Below are 15,604 nucleotides of genomic sequence, written 5' to 3'. Positions count from 1 at the left end.
AAGCTGAAATTAATCAGTTTAACTAGACATGAGCTATCGAGCAGATTTCAAAGGAACAAGATCTTCCTGTCTATAAATCAGTCCAGATTGGAATACATAGAAAGAACTGTTTGCAGATAAATGCAAGTGAAGTCTGTGTTGTGTGATTATTTTATTAGGTTTATAATACTGTTTAGCATTTAAAGTCTTCATTTCAAAGCTTTAAAAATAATGTATTAGATGTTACTTATGACAATTTTGAGAGGGGCCTGGAACCTATCTCCCTCACTTCCCATTGACTTACATTATAAACTGGCTTTCAATTTACAACGGTTTCGATTTACAACCATTCCTTCTGGAACCTAACCCCGGCGTAAACTGAGGGCTACCTGTATAATAAAACCTTGACTTTACAGAAAAGCAAGTTCATGGTGAAGCCAATCAAGTTGAGGATCCTACCACTAAATTATGGCTTCTATTTAACGTTAAAAAGAGATTTGATAATATTAACTATCTGACCGTTTTTAGATTGCAGTTCACTTTATACAGTATTTCTGCATATATGTCAGTCAGATAATTATTATTATTTTTATCTGAATCAGCAAAAGGAAAATAAAGGTAGAAGGTGATTTATAAAGCTTTTCCTTAAGATAAGTCAAGCTGTCTTATTTTAAACTCCTATTGGTTCTACATAGCAGTGCTAGATTTTGTGGTTTCCTACTCACAAGACATTTGTGCAGCTTGGATATGCCGTAGACCTATTGAATTTTAGTCTTGATCTGTCATACCCTTTAAGTTTATACTTCAAGTGTTAAAGTGCACAGCCTCACTATAATGCTTGTTACATGATGTTGAATAGTTCTGAGATATTGATAAAACTAAACAGACAAATATTGAGAATGTGGTTATAAGGAGAATAGGTCCTCTTTCAAAAAGGACATTACATTTTATATATAAATAGATAATCTACAGATGATAGATAGATAAATGATAGATAGATAATTGATAGATAGATCATCAAAAGATATATAAATAGATAATCAATAGATTGTTAACTGATAGATAGTTAATTTATAGATAAATATACAGATGATAGATAGTTAATCAATATATTATGTATCTATCTATCTATTTATTTATGTATCTATCTATCTATCTATCTATCTATCTATCTATCTATCTATCTATACACACACATAATATTGAGTGAGATTGGCATTATTTTGGAATACTCAAGTTAAACATACCAGGAACTACCTAGATACAGTTCTGGTTAGGAACACACAGGATCATACTGTTTTAATCTGACTTAGTTACATCTATATTATTGGCAATGTTTAATGCAAGAATGTTTTGTAAATACAAAAGGAGAACATTCTAATAGTGATTTCTACTTCATGCTCAATGACATTAAATCTCCTTGTATTTATCTATACATTTGCATATGAAGAGCTAAATGACTTGGGGAATTGTGTGAGTAGTAGGTGTAAAAATTGGCAAACGCATTATTGGACTTATGTAACAGACATCAATGCCTCAATATGACATCACTCTGCGCTGTGTGTTCATTAATATTTAACCAGGTAATGTGGCTCCACATGTTGCCTGCCTGAATCTAATTTGCATATTTACCCACAGACTGTGCTAATACAGCTTTACTTTAATCAAATAGGTAGGTGGTGTCCAGCACACGGAAATCCCAAAGAGGAGAGTAAACCAAGTGCTACTGCCAAGCTCATAAACAATATCAAAGAAAGGCAATGGAGATTCTCCTCATATAGCGAAAAAGCTTCTTTTTATTGCATAACAAGATCATAGCAAAAACACAACGTTTCAGGGCCAATGCTCCATAGTCATGTGATAAAATTACACTAATTGGTCAGCTTTTTATTAATATCTCCGATATCTTTCTAGGTTATTTTTTTTGGTTAGTTCCTATTTATGCGTATGAATGTTACACTTTATGGCTTGTCATATATTATCTGTGCTCTTTATAATTATCGTACTATGTATGATTATGCATATTTAGGTTCTTAACTGTTAAAATGGTATTTGTCCCTACTCACGATGGTCTGTTGTATGAATAATTTTTGGTTGCAACATCTTAAAATATTGCTAAGTATCGAGTATGTGTTCATATACTCTGTGTGCGTAATTGGTATTTTTTCCATTATTATAGACCCACTGTCATATGTATCACTGGTTGCTTTATGTTTAAACTGATATGTATATAGTAATAGTAACATTATATACACATACGGCTAGTTTACAAATTTTGCGTTATGAGCTGTGCGGTGCTAACGTGCAGTTTTTTCTCACCGCTCACTTTCCTACAGCGCTGGTATTACAGGTTTTTACAAACCCGGCGTTAACAGGCAAGAAATGAGCGTAGAGCAAAATTGTGCTCCACACTGCACTCCAATACCAGTGCTGCGTAAGTCAGCGGTGAGCTGGTTGTATGTGCTCGTGCACGATTTCCCCATAGACATCAATGGGGAGAGCCGGCTGAGAAAAAGTCTAACACCTGCAAAAAAACTCAGTAACGCAGCCCCATTGATTTCTAAGGGGAAACTAAAGTTATGTTTACACTTAACACCCTAACATGAACCCCGAGTCTAAACACCCCTAATCTTACACTTATTAACCCCTAATCTGCTGCCCCCGACATCGCCGACACCTACATTATATTTATTAACCCCTACTCTTCCGCTCCGGACATCGCCGCCACCTACATTATACTTATGAACCCCTAATCTGCTGCCCCCAACATCGCCGACACCTACATTATATTTATTAACCCCTAATCTCCCTCCCCCAATGTCACCTCAACCTACCTACATTTATTAACCCATAAGCTGCCGCCCACAATGTCGCCGCCACTATTCTAAATTTATTAACCCCTAAAGCTAAGTCTAACCCTAACACCCCCTAACTTAAATATAATTTAAATAAATCTAAATAAAATTCCTAACATTAACTAAATTATTCCTATTTAAAACTAAATACTTACCTATAAAATACACCCTAAGCTAGCTACAATATAACTAATAGTTACATTGTAGCTAGCTTAGGGTTTATTTTTATTTTACAGGCAAGTTTGTATTTATTTTAACTAGATAGAATAGTTACTAAATAGTTATTAACTATTTACTAACTACCTAGCTAAAATAAATACAAATTGACCTGTAAAATAAAACCTAACCTAAGTTACACTAACACCTAACACTACACTACAATTAAAAAACTTACCTAAATTAAATACAATTAAATTAATTAAATAAAATTAGCTAAATTACCAAAAATACAAACACCAAATTACAGAAAATAAAAAACAAATTACAAGATCTTTAAACTAATTACACCTAATCTAAGAGCCCTATCAAAATTAAAAAAGCCCACCCAAAAAAAAAAAAAAAACCTTGCCTAAACTAAACTACCAATAGCCCTTAAAAGGGCCTTTTGCGGGGCATTGCCCCAAAGAAATCAGCTCTTTTACCTGTAAAAAAAAATACAAACAACCCCCCCAACAGTAAAACCCACCACCCACAAAACCAAACCCCCCAAATAAAAGCCTAACTTAAAAAAACCTAAGCTCCCCATTGCCCTGAAAAGAGCATTTGGATGGGCATTGCCCTTAAAAGGGCATTTAGCTCTATTGCAGCCCAAAGCCCTAACCGAAAAAAAATCCTAACACTAACCCCCGAAGATTCACTTACCGGGAGAAGTCTCCATCCAAGCGGCAAGATGTCCTCAACGAAGCCGGCAGAAGTGGTCCTCCAGATGGCAGAAGTCTTCATCCAGACGGCATCTTCTATCTTCATCCTTCCGACGCGGAGCGGCTCCATCTTCAAGACATCCGGCGCGGAGCATCCTCTTCAATTGATGGCTTCTTCAGAATGAATGTTTCTTTAAGTGACATCATCCAAGATGGCGTCCCTTAGATTCCGATTGGCTGATAGAATTCTATCAGCCAATCGGAATTAAGGTAGAAAAAATCCTATTGGCTGATGCAATCAGCCAATAGGATTGAGCTGGCATTCTATTGGCTGTTCCAATCAGCCAATAGAATGCAAGCTCAATCCTATTGGCTGATGGCATCAGCCAATAGGATTTTTTCTACCTTAATTCCTATTGGCTGATAGAATTCTATCAGCCAATCGGAATCTAAGGGACGCCATCTTGGATGACGTCACTTAAAGGTACATTCATTCCGAAGAAGCCGTCGATTGAAGAGGATGCTCCGTGCCGGAAGTCTTGAAGATGGAGCCGCTCTGCATCGGAAAAATGAAGAAAGAAGATGCCATCTGGATGAAGACTTCTGCCTGTCTGGAGGACCACTTTTGCCCATCTGGAGGACCACTTCTGCTGGCTTCGTTGCCGCTTGGATGAAGACTTCTCCCGGTAAGTGAATCTTCTGGGGTTAGTGTTAGGATTTTTTAAGGGTGTATTGGGTGGGTTTATTTTTTAGGTTAGGGCTTTGGGCTGTAATAGAGCTAAATGCCCTTTTAAGGGCAATGCCCATCCAAATGCCTTTTTCAGGACAATGGGGAGCTTATTTTTTTTTAGTTAGGCTTTTATTTGGGGGGTTTGGTTGTGTGGGTGTTGGGTTTTACTGTTGGGGGGGTTGTTTGTATTTGTTTTTTACAGGTAAAAGAGCTGATTTCTTTGGGGCAATGCCCCACAAAAGGCCCTTTTAAGGGCTATAGGTAGTTTAGTTTAGGCTAGGCGTTTTTTTAATTTTGGATGACCTTTTTTTATTTTGATAGGGCTCTTAGATTAGGTGTAATTAGTTTAAAGATCTTGTAATTTGTTTTTTATTTTCTGTAATTTAGTGTTTGTTTTTTTTGGTAATTTATCTAATTGTATTTAATTTATTTAATTGTATTTAATTTAGGTAAGTTATTTAATTGTAGTGTAGTATTAGGTGTAAGTGTAACTTAGGTTAGGTTTTATTTTACAGGTCAATTTGTATTTATTTTAGCTAGGTAGTTAGTAAATAGTTAATAACTATTTAGTAACTATTCTACCTAGTTAAAATAAATACAAACTTGGCTGTAAAATAAAAATAAACCCTAAGATAGCTACAATGTAACTATTAGTTATATTGTAGCTAGCTTAGGGTTTATTTTATAGGTAAGCATTTAGTTTTAAATAGTAATAATTTAGTTAATGTTAGCAATTTTATTTAGATTTATTTAAATTATATTTAAGTTAGGGGGTGTTAGGGGTAGGGTTAGACTTAGGTTTAGGGGTTAATAAATTTAGAATAGCGGCAGCGACGTTTGGGGCGGCAGATTTGGGGTTAATAAATGTAGGTAGGTTGCGGTGACTTTGGGGGAGGGAGATTAGGGGTTAATAAATATAATGTAGGTGACGGCGATGTCCGGAGCGGAAGATTAGCGGTTAATAAGTATAATGTAGGTGGCGGCGATGTTGGGGGCAGCAGATTAGGGGTTAATATTATTTAACTAGTGTTTGCAAGGCGGGAGTGCAGCGGTTTAGGGGTTAATATATTTATTATAGTGGCGGCGATGTCCGGAGCGGCAGATTAGGGGTTAAAAATGTTATTATAGTGTTTGCAATGCAGGAGCGCCTCGGTTTAGGGGTTAATAGTTTATTGGTGTTAGTGTACTTTTTAGCACTTTAGTTATGAGTTTTATGCTACAGTTTTGTAGTGTAAAGCTCATAACTACTGACTTTAAAATGCGTTAGGAATCTTGACGGGGTAGGGTGTATCGCTCACTTTTGGGCCTCCCAGGACAAACTCGTAATACCGGCGTTATGGAAGTCCAATAGAAAAAAGACCATACACAATTTACATAAGTTAGTTTGCGGTAAGGCCAAAAAAGTGTGCGGTGCCCCTAAACCTGCAAGACTCGTAATATCAGCGGGCGTTAAAAAGCAGTGTTAGGACCTGTTAACGCTGCTTTTTGAGCTTACCGCAAAACTCTTAATCTAGCCGTTTGTTTCCAAAGAGGCTCCAAAGCTGTTTTTAAATTTTGCACAACTCTATGTATGGTCTAAAGATGGCGCTAGAGATTTCTTAAGCAGGTTGCTGTTTAGAATGTAAGGGTTAAATCACTAGGTAAATGCCTATTTAACCAGGTGTGCTGTGCATATAATTTTATCACATGATTAAGGGGTATTTGCCCCAAAACGTTGTGTTTTTGCTCTGATTATGTTATGCAATAAAAATAAGCTTTTTCGCTATATGAGGAGAATCTCCATTGCCTTTCTTCGATAAAGCTTTACTTTAAACCTGTGCTATTTGGTCTGAAATCTAATAGGTGACTGGAAAATGCTCTCCCAAATGACATAATATAATGGGGCTTATTTAACAAATGTCTGTCCGACATGATCCGATCAGCGGATCATGTCCGACAGACATCGCTGAATACGCTCTATGCATTCAGCATTGTACCAGCAATTTTTTCCATGTTTTTCCATGGCAATCCTGCCTACTAAACACTGGCAGCAGAGATAACTATAGGGGTGTAAGATGTCTTACTTGGGACTGGGCCACACCTCTAGGGAGCCCATCTGGCACTGCATTTAGTAGTAATCTTGCTACAAGGGGCATCTTGAGGCCCAGGCTCCACCTGCAATATGTTATCCTCTCTGTGTGCCCCTTGCAAATTAGGTATAAAGTAATTATATGAATTTGCCATTATAATATGGTTGCATGATTTACAACCACATTGTTGTCTTACAGAAAAGCCTACCACCATATTTGTACAGGAAGGCTGCACAAGTGCATATCCTCTGGCATACACTAACAAAGGGGAAGGATGACTTTCTCCTATGTGGCTGCTGGCTCAGCATCTGCTTATTGCAAACAGTCAGAAAGGGCAATGTTAAATTGTCTGGGGGTGGGGGGGCAGTGAGTTCCAGTTATGCCCCTGACTGTCACACCACTGATGAGAAGTCCCCTCACCTGCCTGTCCTGGAAAGTCTCCAATTAATGTTGAGAAGTATGTTTTTGTTCATTGAAGGCTGCTTCATTTTTAAACTTACAGGTAGTGAAGGTTCTAGAACTTAATATTTGAAAGGCTAATCGCGGGGCTAACAAAGGTGGTGAGAAAATTGAAAGGCACAGCACACATAATATATGGAGCCCTTTGCAGCCAAACTGGGGTGCTACATGTGCCTCTCGGGGTGCACAGCACACTCAGCACCCCCATAGAACTGCCAGTGCTTATAGGCATTGTATATACAAACATAACATCCAGTCTATATTCTTTATAGGGACAAAACACTCATACAATTTACCAGTACTCCTGTCTGCCAACAAAAATCTATTTTTCAATTTAATGGGACATTAAACACATAATAAAATCACCTATAAAATATTTATTTAATCACAGTAAAAAAAAAAAAAAGTGTAGCGTACATTCATTATTTATTGTGTCCTGAGTTTCCTGTCATTTTACTCTCAAAACTGTGCTTGTCCTACTTGCCCCCCCCCTCCCTAGAGATAGCGCACATATTTTAAGAGCTTTTTCATGTATTATCAATTGTACTTTGTACAGTTTCCTGCATAGTTATTGGATCAGTGCAGGAGCTCATTTACATTCTGCCTCTGATTGGCCACAACTGGGCAGACCACATATACATAATCCAGATGCTTTGACAGTCTTCAACACATAAAAAATAATTATTTTTATGCAGAATTGTGTAATTATATATAAAAACGTAGCATATTGCGTGTGTATATTATGTGCATTTGTGTTCCTTTCAATAAGACTGAGAAAAAGAATATATTAAGGCCCTCTATTACAAGTTCCACATACAAGAATTTTATATTTAAATAAAAAAAATGGACACTCACAGTTGACCGTTATCTGAACTTTCTTGTTGTCAGGGACGGACACTCCATTAGTGGTGATGCACTCATATTCTCCGGCTTGCTGGCGGTTTATTTCTGTGATTTCCAGGAGTTCGCCTTCGCTTGAGAAGCCCTCTATGGGGTCAAGGTGGGAAGAAGGTTGGGGGAGGGAAGGATAGAGGGGTATTGGGTAGGGATGAGACACAAACACACACTTACAACATAGAAACACAACATGATAGTTATCACCTCAAGTAAAGAGGCAGCTACTTGCAGTCGAAGAAAGAAAATATTGTCTATACAAGAATTTGCGTCCAGAGTAGGCTAAGCCTTCAGGTAAAGCCCATGTTGCACATATTAGTATAGTATACGGAAATAACCAATAAAAGGATAGTTCCTTCACTGCCAGAGATGCCAATAATGTATTCATATTCCAATGAGAGTTCAATATCTCTGGTTCAAATTCAATTGGCACAAAAATCTTTTTAAATAAGAATTGAGGCAAATTAATTTATTTTTATCAGAAGTTCCTGAATTTAGTCCTAAGAATACTGAAAGGCCTAAATTTAAGATATTCCTGCTGAAATGCTACATTCAGCAAAGTAAAACTTTTCTATTCAACAATCTTTTATAACAAACACACCCATCTTTTTTGTCACTTTTAACTAATGTTTAGAAAAATCTATCTTTCCCTAACAAGGTTTAGGTACAAATAAGTTCACTAAATATGTACAATGTTGGCGTCCTCCTGAGTGCTGCTTTCCTCTGGTAAGACATACTCTGCCCATGAGCTATCCAGAGGCAACAAGCACTGATAAAATGTCATAAATAGTCACTCTGCAACCGTCTCTTTAACCCCCCCCCCCCCCCATTGCAGACCTCTACTAAATGACTACCTCTTCTTGACCCTGCTCAAGGCAACCCCTGAATATCTTAAGTACCCCCTACAAGGGCTCCAACCATAATCTCTTCAACACCTGTTGGACCTTCTATACTAACCCCTGTCACAAAACTTCCCCAACACCTTAGAGCACTCAACACCTAAGGGCTCCATCTCCTACCATTTCTGTCAGTTACAAGAACAGTGTTCTTTGCATTGCTCTTCCTCGATACTTCCTGGACTTAGTTTACATTCCCTCCTATCGTTTTATTTTTTAAAGCAAAACTTGATTGACTATGAGATAAACCAATCAGGATTAAATAAAGATTATCTTCTGATTGGTTTAATTAAGGGACATGAAACCCACAATTTTTCTTTAGTGATTTAGACATTAGATTTATACAGTTTTAAAAAAGTTTCCAGTTTACTTCTATCAAAGTTGCTTGTTTCTCATGATATTCTTTGTAAAAGAGTATAACTAGCGAGGCAGCATGCACATGTCTAATTGGCAGCAAAAAAACTGCCACCATCTAGGGCAAGATTACATATGCGGCGTCGACCGCAGAAGCCGGCAAATCCGGTTTTTACACGGTTTTGGTATCACATATAAAGCTGCGCATATAAATGCTGCACGCATATTTCACCCATCAGCCGCAATTTTTACTCCCATAAGCTAACATGGAACCGCGTCGCAAATCATTATCACATTTTCAGCGCAAAGACTTACGCAGAGAAAATGAAGAAATTTTACTCCATTTTCACCTCGCCACACATAGGTATTAGGCAGCTGCAGCAAGCCTTGCGCTGAGTATGTGAGCACCGTAACTCACTTAAAGGGCCATAATACCCAAATGTTTAAACACTTGAAAGTGATGCAGTACAGCTGTAAAAAGCTGACTAGAAAATATCACCTGAACATCTCTATGTAAAAAAGAAAGATATTTTACCTCAAAAGTTCCTCAGTAGCCACATCCCATTGTAAAGGATTTCTAAGCAGCATATTAGTGTGTCTGTCCTGGGACAGCTGAAAGGATGAGCCTCGTGAACTCTCATACTATTTCACCAATCAGGTAAAGGAAGCTTACTATGAAATCTCATGAGAGTTAAGTCAAATCTCATGAGATCACAGTAAGAGTTCATGACCTCAGCTCTGCTGATGCTGATTGGCTGCTGTTCATTTCTTCATTTTTTTTTTTTTTTTTTACCTGCAGCTGGGAGCAGCTGAGTATAACTTTTTACACAGAACTTACTCTGCTGAGCTGAGGAGATTGTGAGGTAAAATATCTTCCTTTTTTACATAGAGATGCTCAGGTGATATTTTCCTGTCAGCTTTTTACAGTTATACTGCATCAGTTTCAAGTGATTTAGCATATGAGTATTATGTCCCTTTAACTGCCTGAAAATATTAACTAACACCTAACTCATGCGCATATCTATCTACCTCCTGAAAATTAGGGTTGCCACCCGTCCCTTAAAATACAGAACACTTATAAGTTACACATGCTGCAGGGTGTGCAGGGAGGAATATGAATAGTGCTGTTCAGAAACACAATACATGTTCCTCCCTGCACACCCTGCAGCATGTGTAACTCATAAGTGTCCAGGAAAACATGGCTGAGGTGGCAACCCTAACCGCAATCCCCCACCGCAATAACTAATAAAGTATACTAATTCCTAACACTGAACCCAATTTTTTTCTTTAATGATTCAGATAGAGCATGCAATTTTAGGCAAATTTCTAATTTACACCTATCATCAAATTTTCTTCATTCTCTTGGTATCTTTAATTGAAAAGCAATAATGTAAGTTTAGATGCCGGCCCATTTGTGGTGAACAACCTGGGTTGTTCTTGCTGATTGGTGGATGGAATTAACTGACCAATAAACAAGCACTGAACCAAAAAAATAACTTAGATGCAAATAAAGATTGCAAGAGAACGAAGAAAAATTGATAATAGGAGTAAATTAGAAAGTTGCTTAAAATTGCTGCTCTATCTGAATCACTAAAGAAAAAATTTGGGTTCAATCCGACTTACAGCACTTTATGAACTGCCGGCGGGGTTTATGTTATACCTCGATGTGCGAGGTAAAATTACGGGCGGCGCAGGTTTCAGTAGTTACGCTGAAGCCTGTGCCGTATATGTAATCTCACCCCTAGTGTTCTTGCAAATGTATAACATTGTAAAACTATTCTTGCAAAACTGCTGCCATATATTGCTCCAGATGTGTGCATAATCCTGAGCCTCTCGACCTGCTTTTTATCAAAGGAAACAATAAGAACAACATAAACTTGATAATAGAATTAAACTGGCAACTTTTTAGAACTTGTATGCCCAATATGAATCATGAAAGAAAAATGCTGGGTTTTATTTACCTTTAGTCACTTATTAGCATCTAATCTCACAAACCATAAATTTTTCAAAATAGGATACATTATAGATTTAAACCAATTATATATGTGACGGCATGTATATGGTTGACATCCAAGAGAAATGAAATTCAAAGACATTAAATTATGATTAGATATCTGCCTATAGATCAGGGATGAACATTTCAAGCCCTAAGCTACTAGCCAACCCAAAATGATACTCACCACTTTTGATTCCATCCACTACCACTACCACACCCACTACCCCCCCCCCCCTTTGCTTATGTGTAGCCAATGTGAAACACCTTCTTGTGTAGTCATTTTTTAAATATTGTTTTTTTATATACCATAAGTTAAATCATGCTACATATAGTAATAAATTAACAAACATAAGTGCAAAGCAGTTAACAACATCAGCTAGGGTTCTGGGGAAGACAACAGCTGGACAGAAAAAGGAAGTTGTTGAACTAAGAGAATGCAGAGAGTGTTGCCATTAATGTGAGGTCATTGTAGACCTTAAAATATGGTTTTATAATTATCATCTCTCATCAATCTTTCTCCACTCCCTCCTCTCTTCAATCTTTCTTTCTTTCCTATGGCATGGAGAGTCCACAGTGTCATTCTTTTTACCCCCCTCCCTTCTCTCTCAGCCCATATCTTCTCTTTACACTCTCTCCCCTCTCTCAAATCTCTTCACTCTTTTTTTTCTCCACTCTTTCTTAACAATATCTTTTTCTCCACTTTCACTTTTCCTCTCCAATTTCTTTCTGCCCCTATGTACCCTCTCAGAAGTAAGATTCTAAGCACTAATGGGCCCCTATAGCTCTAGAGGAATAACATATTCTTGCCCTTTCATGGATATATAATATCCCTTTAGATAATATTTGTAGACATTCAATCATTAACTTTCACTCACCACTGTTAAATTTCCACTCGCCAATGGCTAGTGGACATTTTGAGCCCTGCTTATAGTTGCATAATAAAGTAGGGAGTTTTAAGGTTCTTTAAAAATTAAAAATCTGAAATTAAGAACCATTGAGCTACAATTTTGATATTGTAGAGACTTGTTCCCATACTAGGTTGGCATGCAGAGTACAGAAGAGTGGAATACACCTGAAATATGTTCATAATGATAATAATACAAAAATTAACATGCTAAGTCAAGTGCTCAAGTAAATATATAAATATTATATACAGTATCTCACAAAAGTGAGTACACCCCTCACATTTTTGTAAATATTTTATTATATCTTTTCATATGACAACACTGAAGAAATTACACTTTGCTACGATGTAAAGTATTGAGTGTATAGTCTGTATAACAGTGTAAATTTGCTGTGCCCTTTAAAATAACTCAACACATAGTTATTAATGTCACATGAAAAATATAATAAAATATTTGCAAAAATGTGAGGGGTGTACTCACTTTTGTGAGATACTGTACATATACTCTTACATTTATTACCAAACAAGATTACATACACTTTAGAATACAGAAGATACTGGGAAGTACACTTTGATAAATATCTAGCTTGAAATACGTTTATATCTAGGTATCATTTTTTTCATTTAGACAAACATTTTATAGAAGTTCATCAAACATTTGTTTACATTGTTATTTCTAAATTACCTGAACGGTAGGGTGGCCATATGGCTGCTTTAAAACAGGACGCATATGAAAAATACATAGGTCAGGGTTCTTATAATGGAACATTATTCAAAACATTTCTTTAAACTGCCCTGACCTATGAATTTTTCATATCTGTCCTGTTTTAAAGTAGCAATATGGCCACCCTACTTCAAAGGTCTTTCTCTGGATTTTTCCTACATCTGCCACCAACCTTCGACTCTCTCTAGGTAATAATTATACTCACCCTTTGGAACGTTTGCTACAGGAAATGGCAATGCAAGCTTTAGCTAGTATGGGTAAGAGTGTTATATATCATTACAATTGATAGGTACAAGTGCTAATTAAAGGGACATGAAACACTTTTTTTTTCTTTCAGGATTCAGATAGGACATACAATTTTAAACAACTTTCCAATTTACTTATATTATAAAATTTGCTTCATTCCCTTGATATATTTTGCTAAAGGAACAGAAATGCACTTCTGAGAGCTAGCTGAACACATCTAGTCAGCCAATCACAATAGACAAATATGTGCAGGCTCCAATCACCAGCTAGTGTAGGATATATGTGTGTATCATATTTCAACAATGGATACCAAAAGAACAAAACACATTTGAAAGTAGAAGTGAATTTAAAATTGTCTTAAAATTGCATGCTCTATCTAAAGCATGTGCAAGTTTAATTTTGACTTTCCTATCCCTGTAATTAAAGTAACCAATTTGACACAACACCTTCTACTGAGTAATTCCCATGGCCTAATAAGGCCTAAGCATCTTAGCCCCAATCACATAACACCACTTTCTGAATTAATTTCACATTCCTTATTCAGTCTTCTTGCTAACAGGTCAACTCTTAAAAATTATTTTTGTATTTCTTTGCATAATAAAAAATATATCATTTTTATACACAAATAACTGTGAGGTATAGAAGTGGTGGGTATTTGGACACATATTCAGTGATTTGCACTATTTTTGAAGGAGGAACTAAGTTCCCTCTGAACAGAGAACAGAAACGCTTCAGTAAACACTGCTGCTGCTGGTGGGAGGAGCTAGAGCACAGTCTAGTTAGAGAGATAGTAAGATCCTCTAGTAATGTGCAGTAACACTTCCTACAATACACTAAATACAAGCCTTTCAGTGGCCCTGCTGTGTGATCACCCTACACTGTGTGGAACATATGTTGCTTACATTTCTGTGTGGCTTGCTATGGGGTTATTTAGCTCCCCTCAGCAGAAAAAGGACTATTGCACCTTGAAGGGACAGTCTAGTCCGAAACAAACTTTCATTATTCAGATAGGGCATGTGATTTTAAACCATTTTCCAATTTACTTCTATTACCAATCTTGCTTTGTTCTCTTGATATTCTTAGTTGAAATCTAAATCTGAGAGGTTCATATGCTGATTTCTAAGCCCTTGAAGGCCACCTCTTAGCTCAGGGCATTTTGACAGTTTTTCACCACTAGAGGGTGTTAGTTCATATGTTTCATATAGATAACACTGTGCTCACGCACGTGGAGTTCCTAGGAGCCAGCACTGATTGAATAAAATGCAAGTCTGTCAAAAGAACTGAGATAAGGGAGCAGTTTTAGATACAAAATAATCACAGAGGTAAAAAGTGTATTAATATAACTGTGTTGGCTATGCAAAACTAGAGAATGGGTAATAAAGGTATTATATATCTTTTAAAACAATACATTTTCTGGTGTAGACTGTCCCTTTAAGTGAGTGAGACTCTGTGACAGCAGAGGATTCTCAGGCAACCATTCAAAACTTCATTGGATTTAATTTGCTTTCATTAACCAAAGTGTATAGATTATATACATATAAATACAGTGTGTGTGTGTGTGTCTGTATATGTATATATATATATATATATATATATATATATATATATATATATATATATATATATATACATAAATAAACAAAATTAATTGTGAGAGGGTGGGTGGAAGTCTTTGTGAGTTCCCACACTTTTTTGTAAGACTTGACCCTTGATTATGGGTATAGACAAACACCTATGCATTTTTGAGGGTATAGGGGCTGGAGGAACCAACCTACATGAACATACCAAGGAGCAATTTATTCGCAGTATTAAAGCAATATGTGTCTGCTTTTCTGTTTCTCCACCATACATTAAGAACCATGAAGGAGTATACTGGTCCATATGATAATAGCTTAAGAGCTCCAGAAGTGTGCATATTCCAGTACAAAACTCTAGATAAACTGCTCCTTTGTGCAATGGAATTTTTTGGCCTTTCTTTTTCAATGCACCAACTAATAAGTAGTGGCAACCTGTGAAGCTCTGGTGAACTCCATGCCCAAGAAGGTTAAGGCAGTGCTGGAAAATAATGGTGGCCACACAAAATATTGACACTTTGGGTCCAATTTGGACATTTCCACTTAGGGGTGTACTCACTTTTGTTGCCAACGGTTTAGACATTAATGGCTGTGTGTTGAGTTATTTTGAGGGGACAGCAAATTTACACTGTTATACAGGCTGTACACTCACTACTTTACATTATAGCAAAGTGTCATTTCTTCAGTGTTGTCACATGAAAAGATATCATAAAATATTTACAAAAATGTGAGGGGGTACTCACTTTTGTTAGATACTGTACATATACTCTAACATTTATTACCAAACAAGATTACATACCAACTAATAAGTAGAGCTGAGGATGAAGGCTCTAAGTGAATATGACCTTTGTGCAAAATGCTTCTTAACTCACTATTTTCAAAGAGGAGCAATGCACACGACTAACAGAGCCACACACAAATTATTATAGACTGACTTCTTAATGTCAATGAGAGGGCTCAGCTGGTAATTATCCATATCTTGTACCAATTCAAATGCCTGGGTACCAGGTTCTAATCTTGATAGGGTCAGTTTACCCTTACTCTTTCTGATGTTTATACAGTTA

The 15,604-nt window shown here is 36.8% G+C and overlaps 1 protein-coding gene across 1 annotated transcript in view; it reads right to left on the bottom strand.

Annotated features, from left to right (window-relative positions):
• Nucleotides 1-15,604, bottom strand: part of IGLON5 (IgLON family member 5) — a 658,759-nt gene that overhangs the window by 75,769 nt on the left and 567,386 nt on the right. Inside the window, exon 5 of the mRNA XM_053691231.1 lies at nucleotides 7,808-7,939. Within this exon, the coding sequence (XP_053547206.1) occupies nucleotides 7,808-7,939 (132 nt within the window). The remainder of the gene's footprint in view (nucleotides 1-7,807; nucleotides 7,940-15,604) is intronic.

The sequence above is a fragment of the Bombina bombina genome, chromosome 8 (genome assembly GCF_027579735.1).
Source record: "Bombina bombina isolate aBomBom1 chromosome 8, aBomBom1.pri, whole genome shotgun sequence".
In the NCBI taxonomy this organism is placed as follows: domain Eukaryota; kingdom Metazoa; phylum Chordata; class Amphibia; order Anura; family Bombinatoridae; genus Bombina; species Bombina bombina.
The sequence above is the reverse complement of the archived record's forward strand: the minus strand, read 5'-3'. Positions and strand labels throughout refer to the sequence as shown.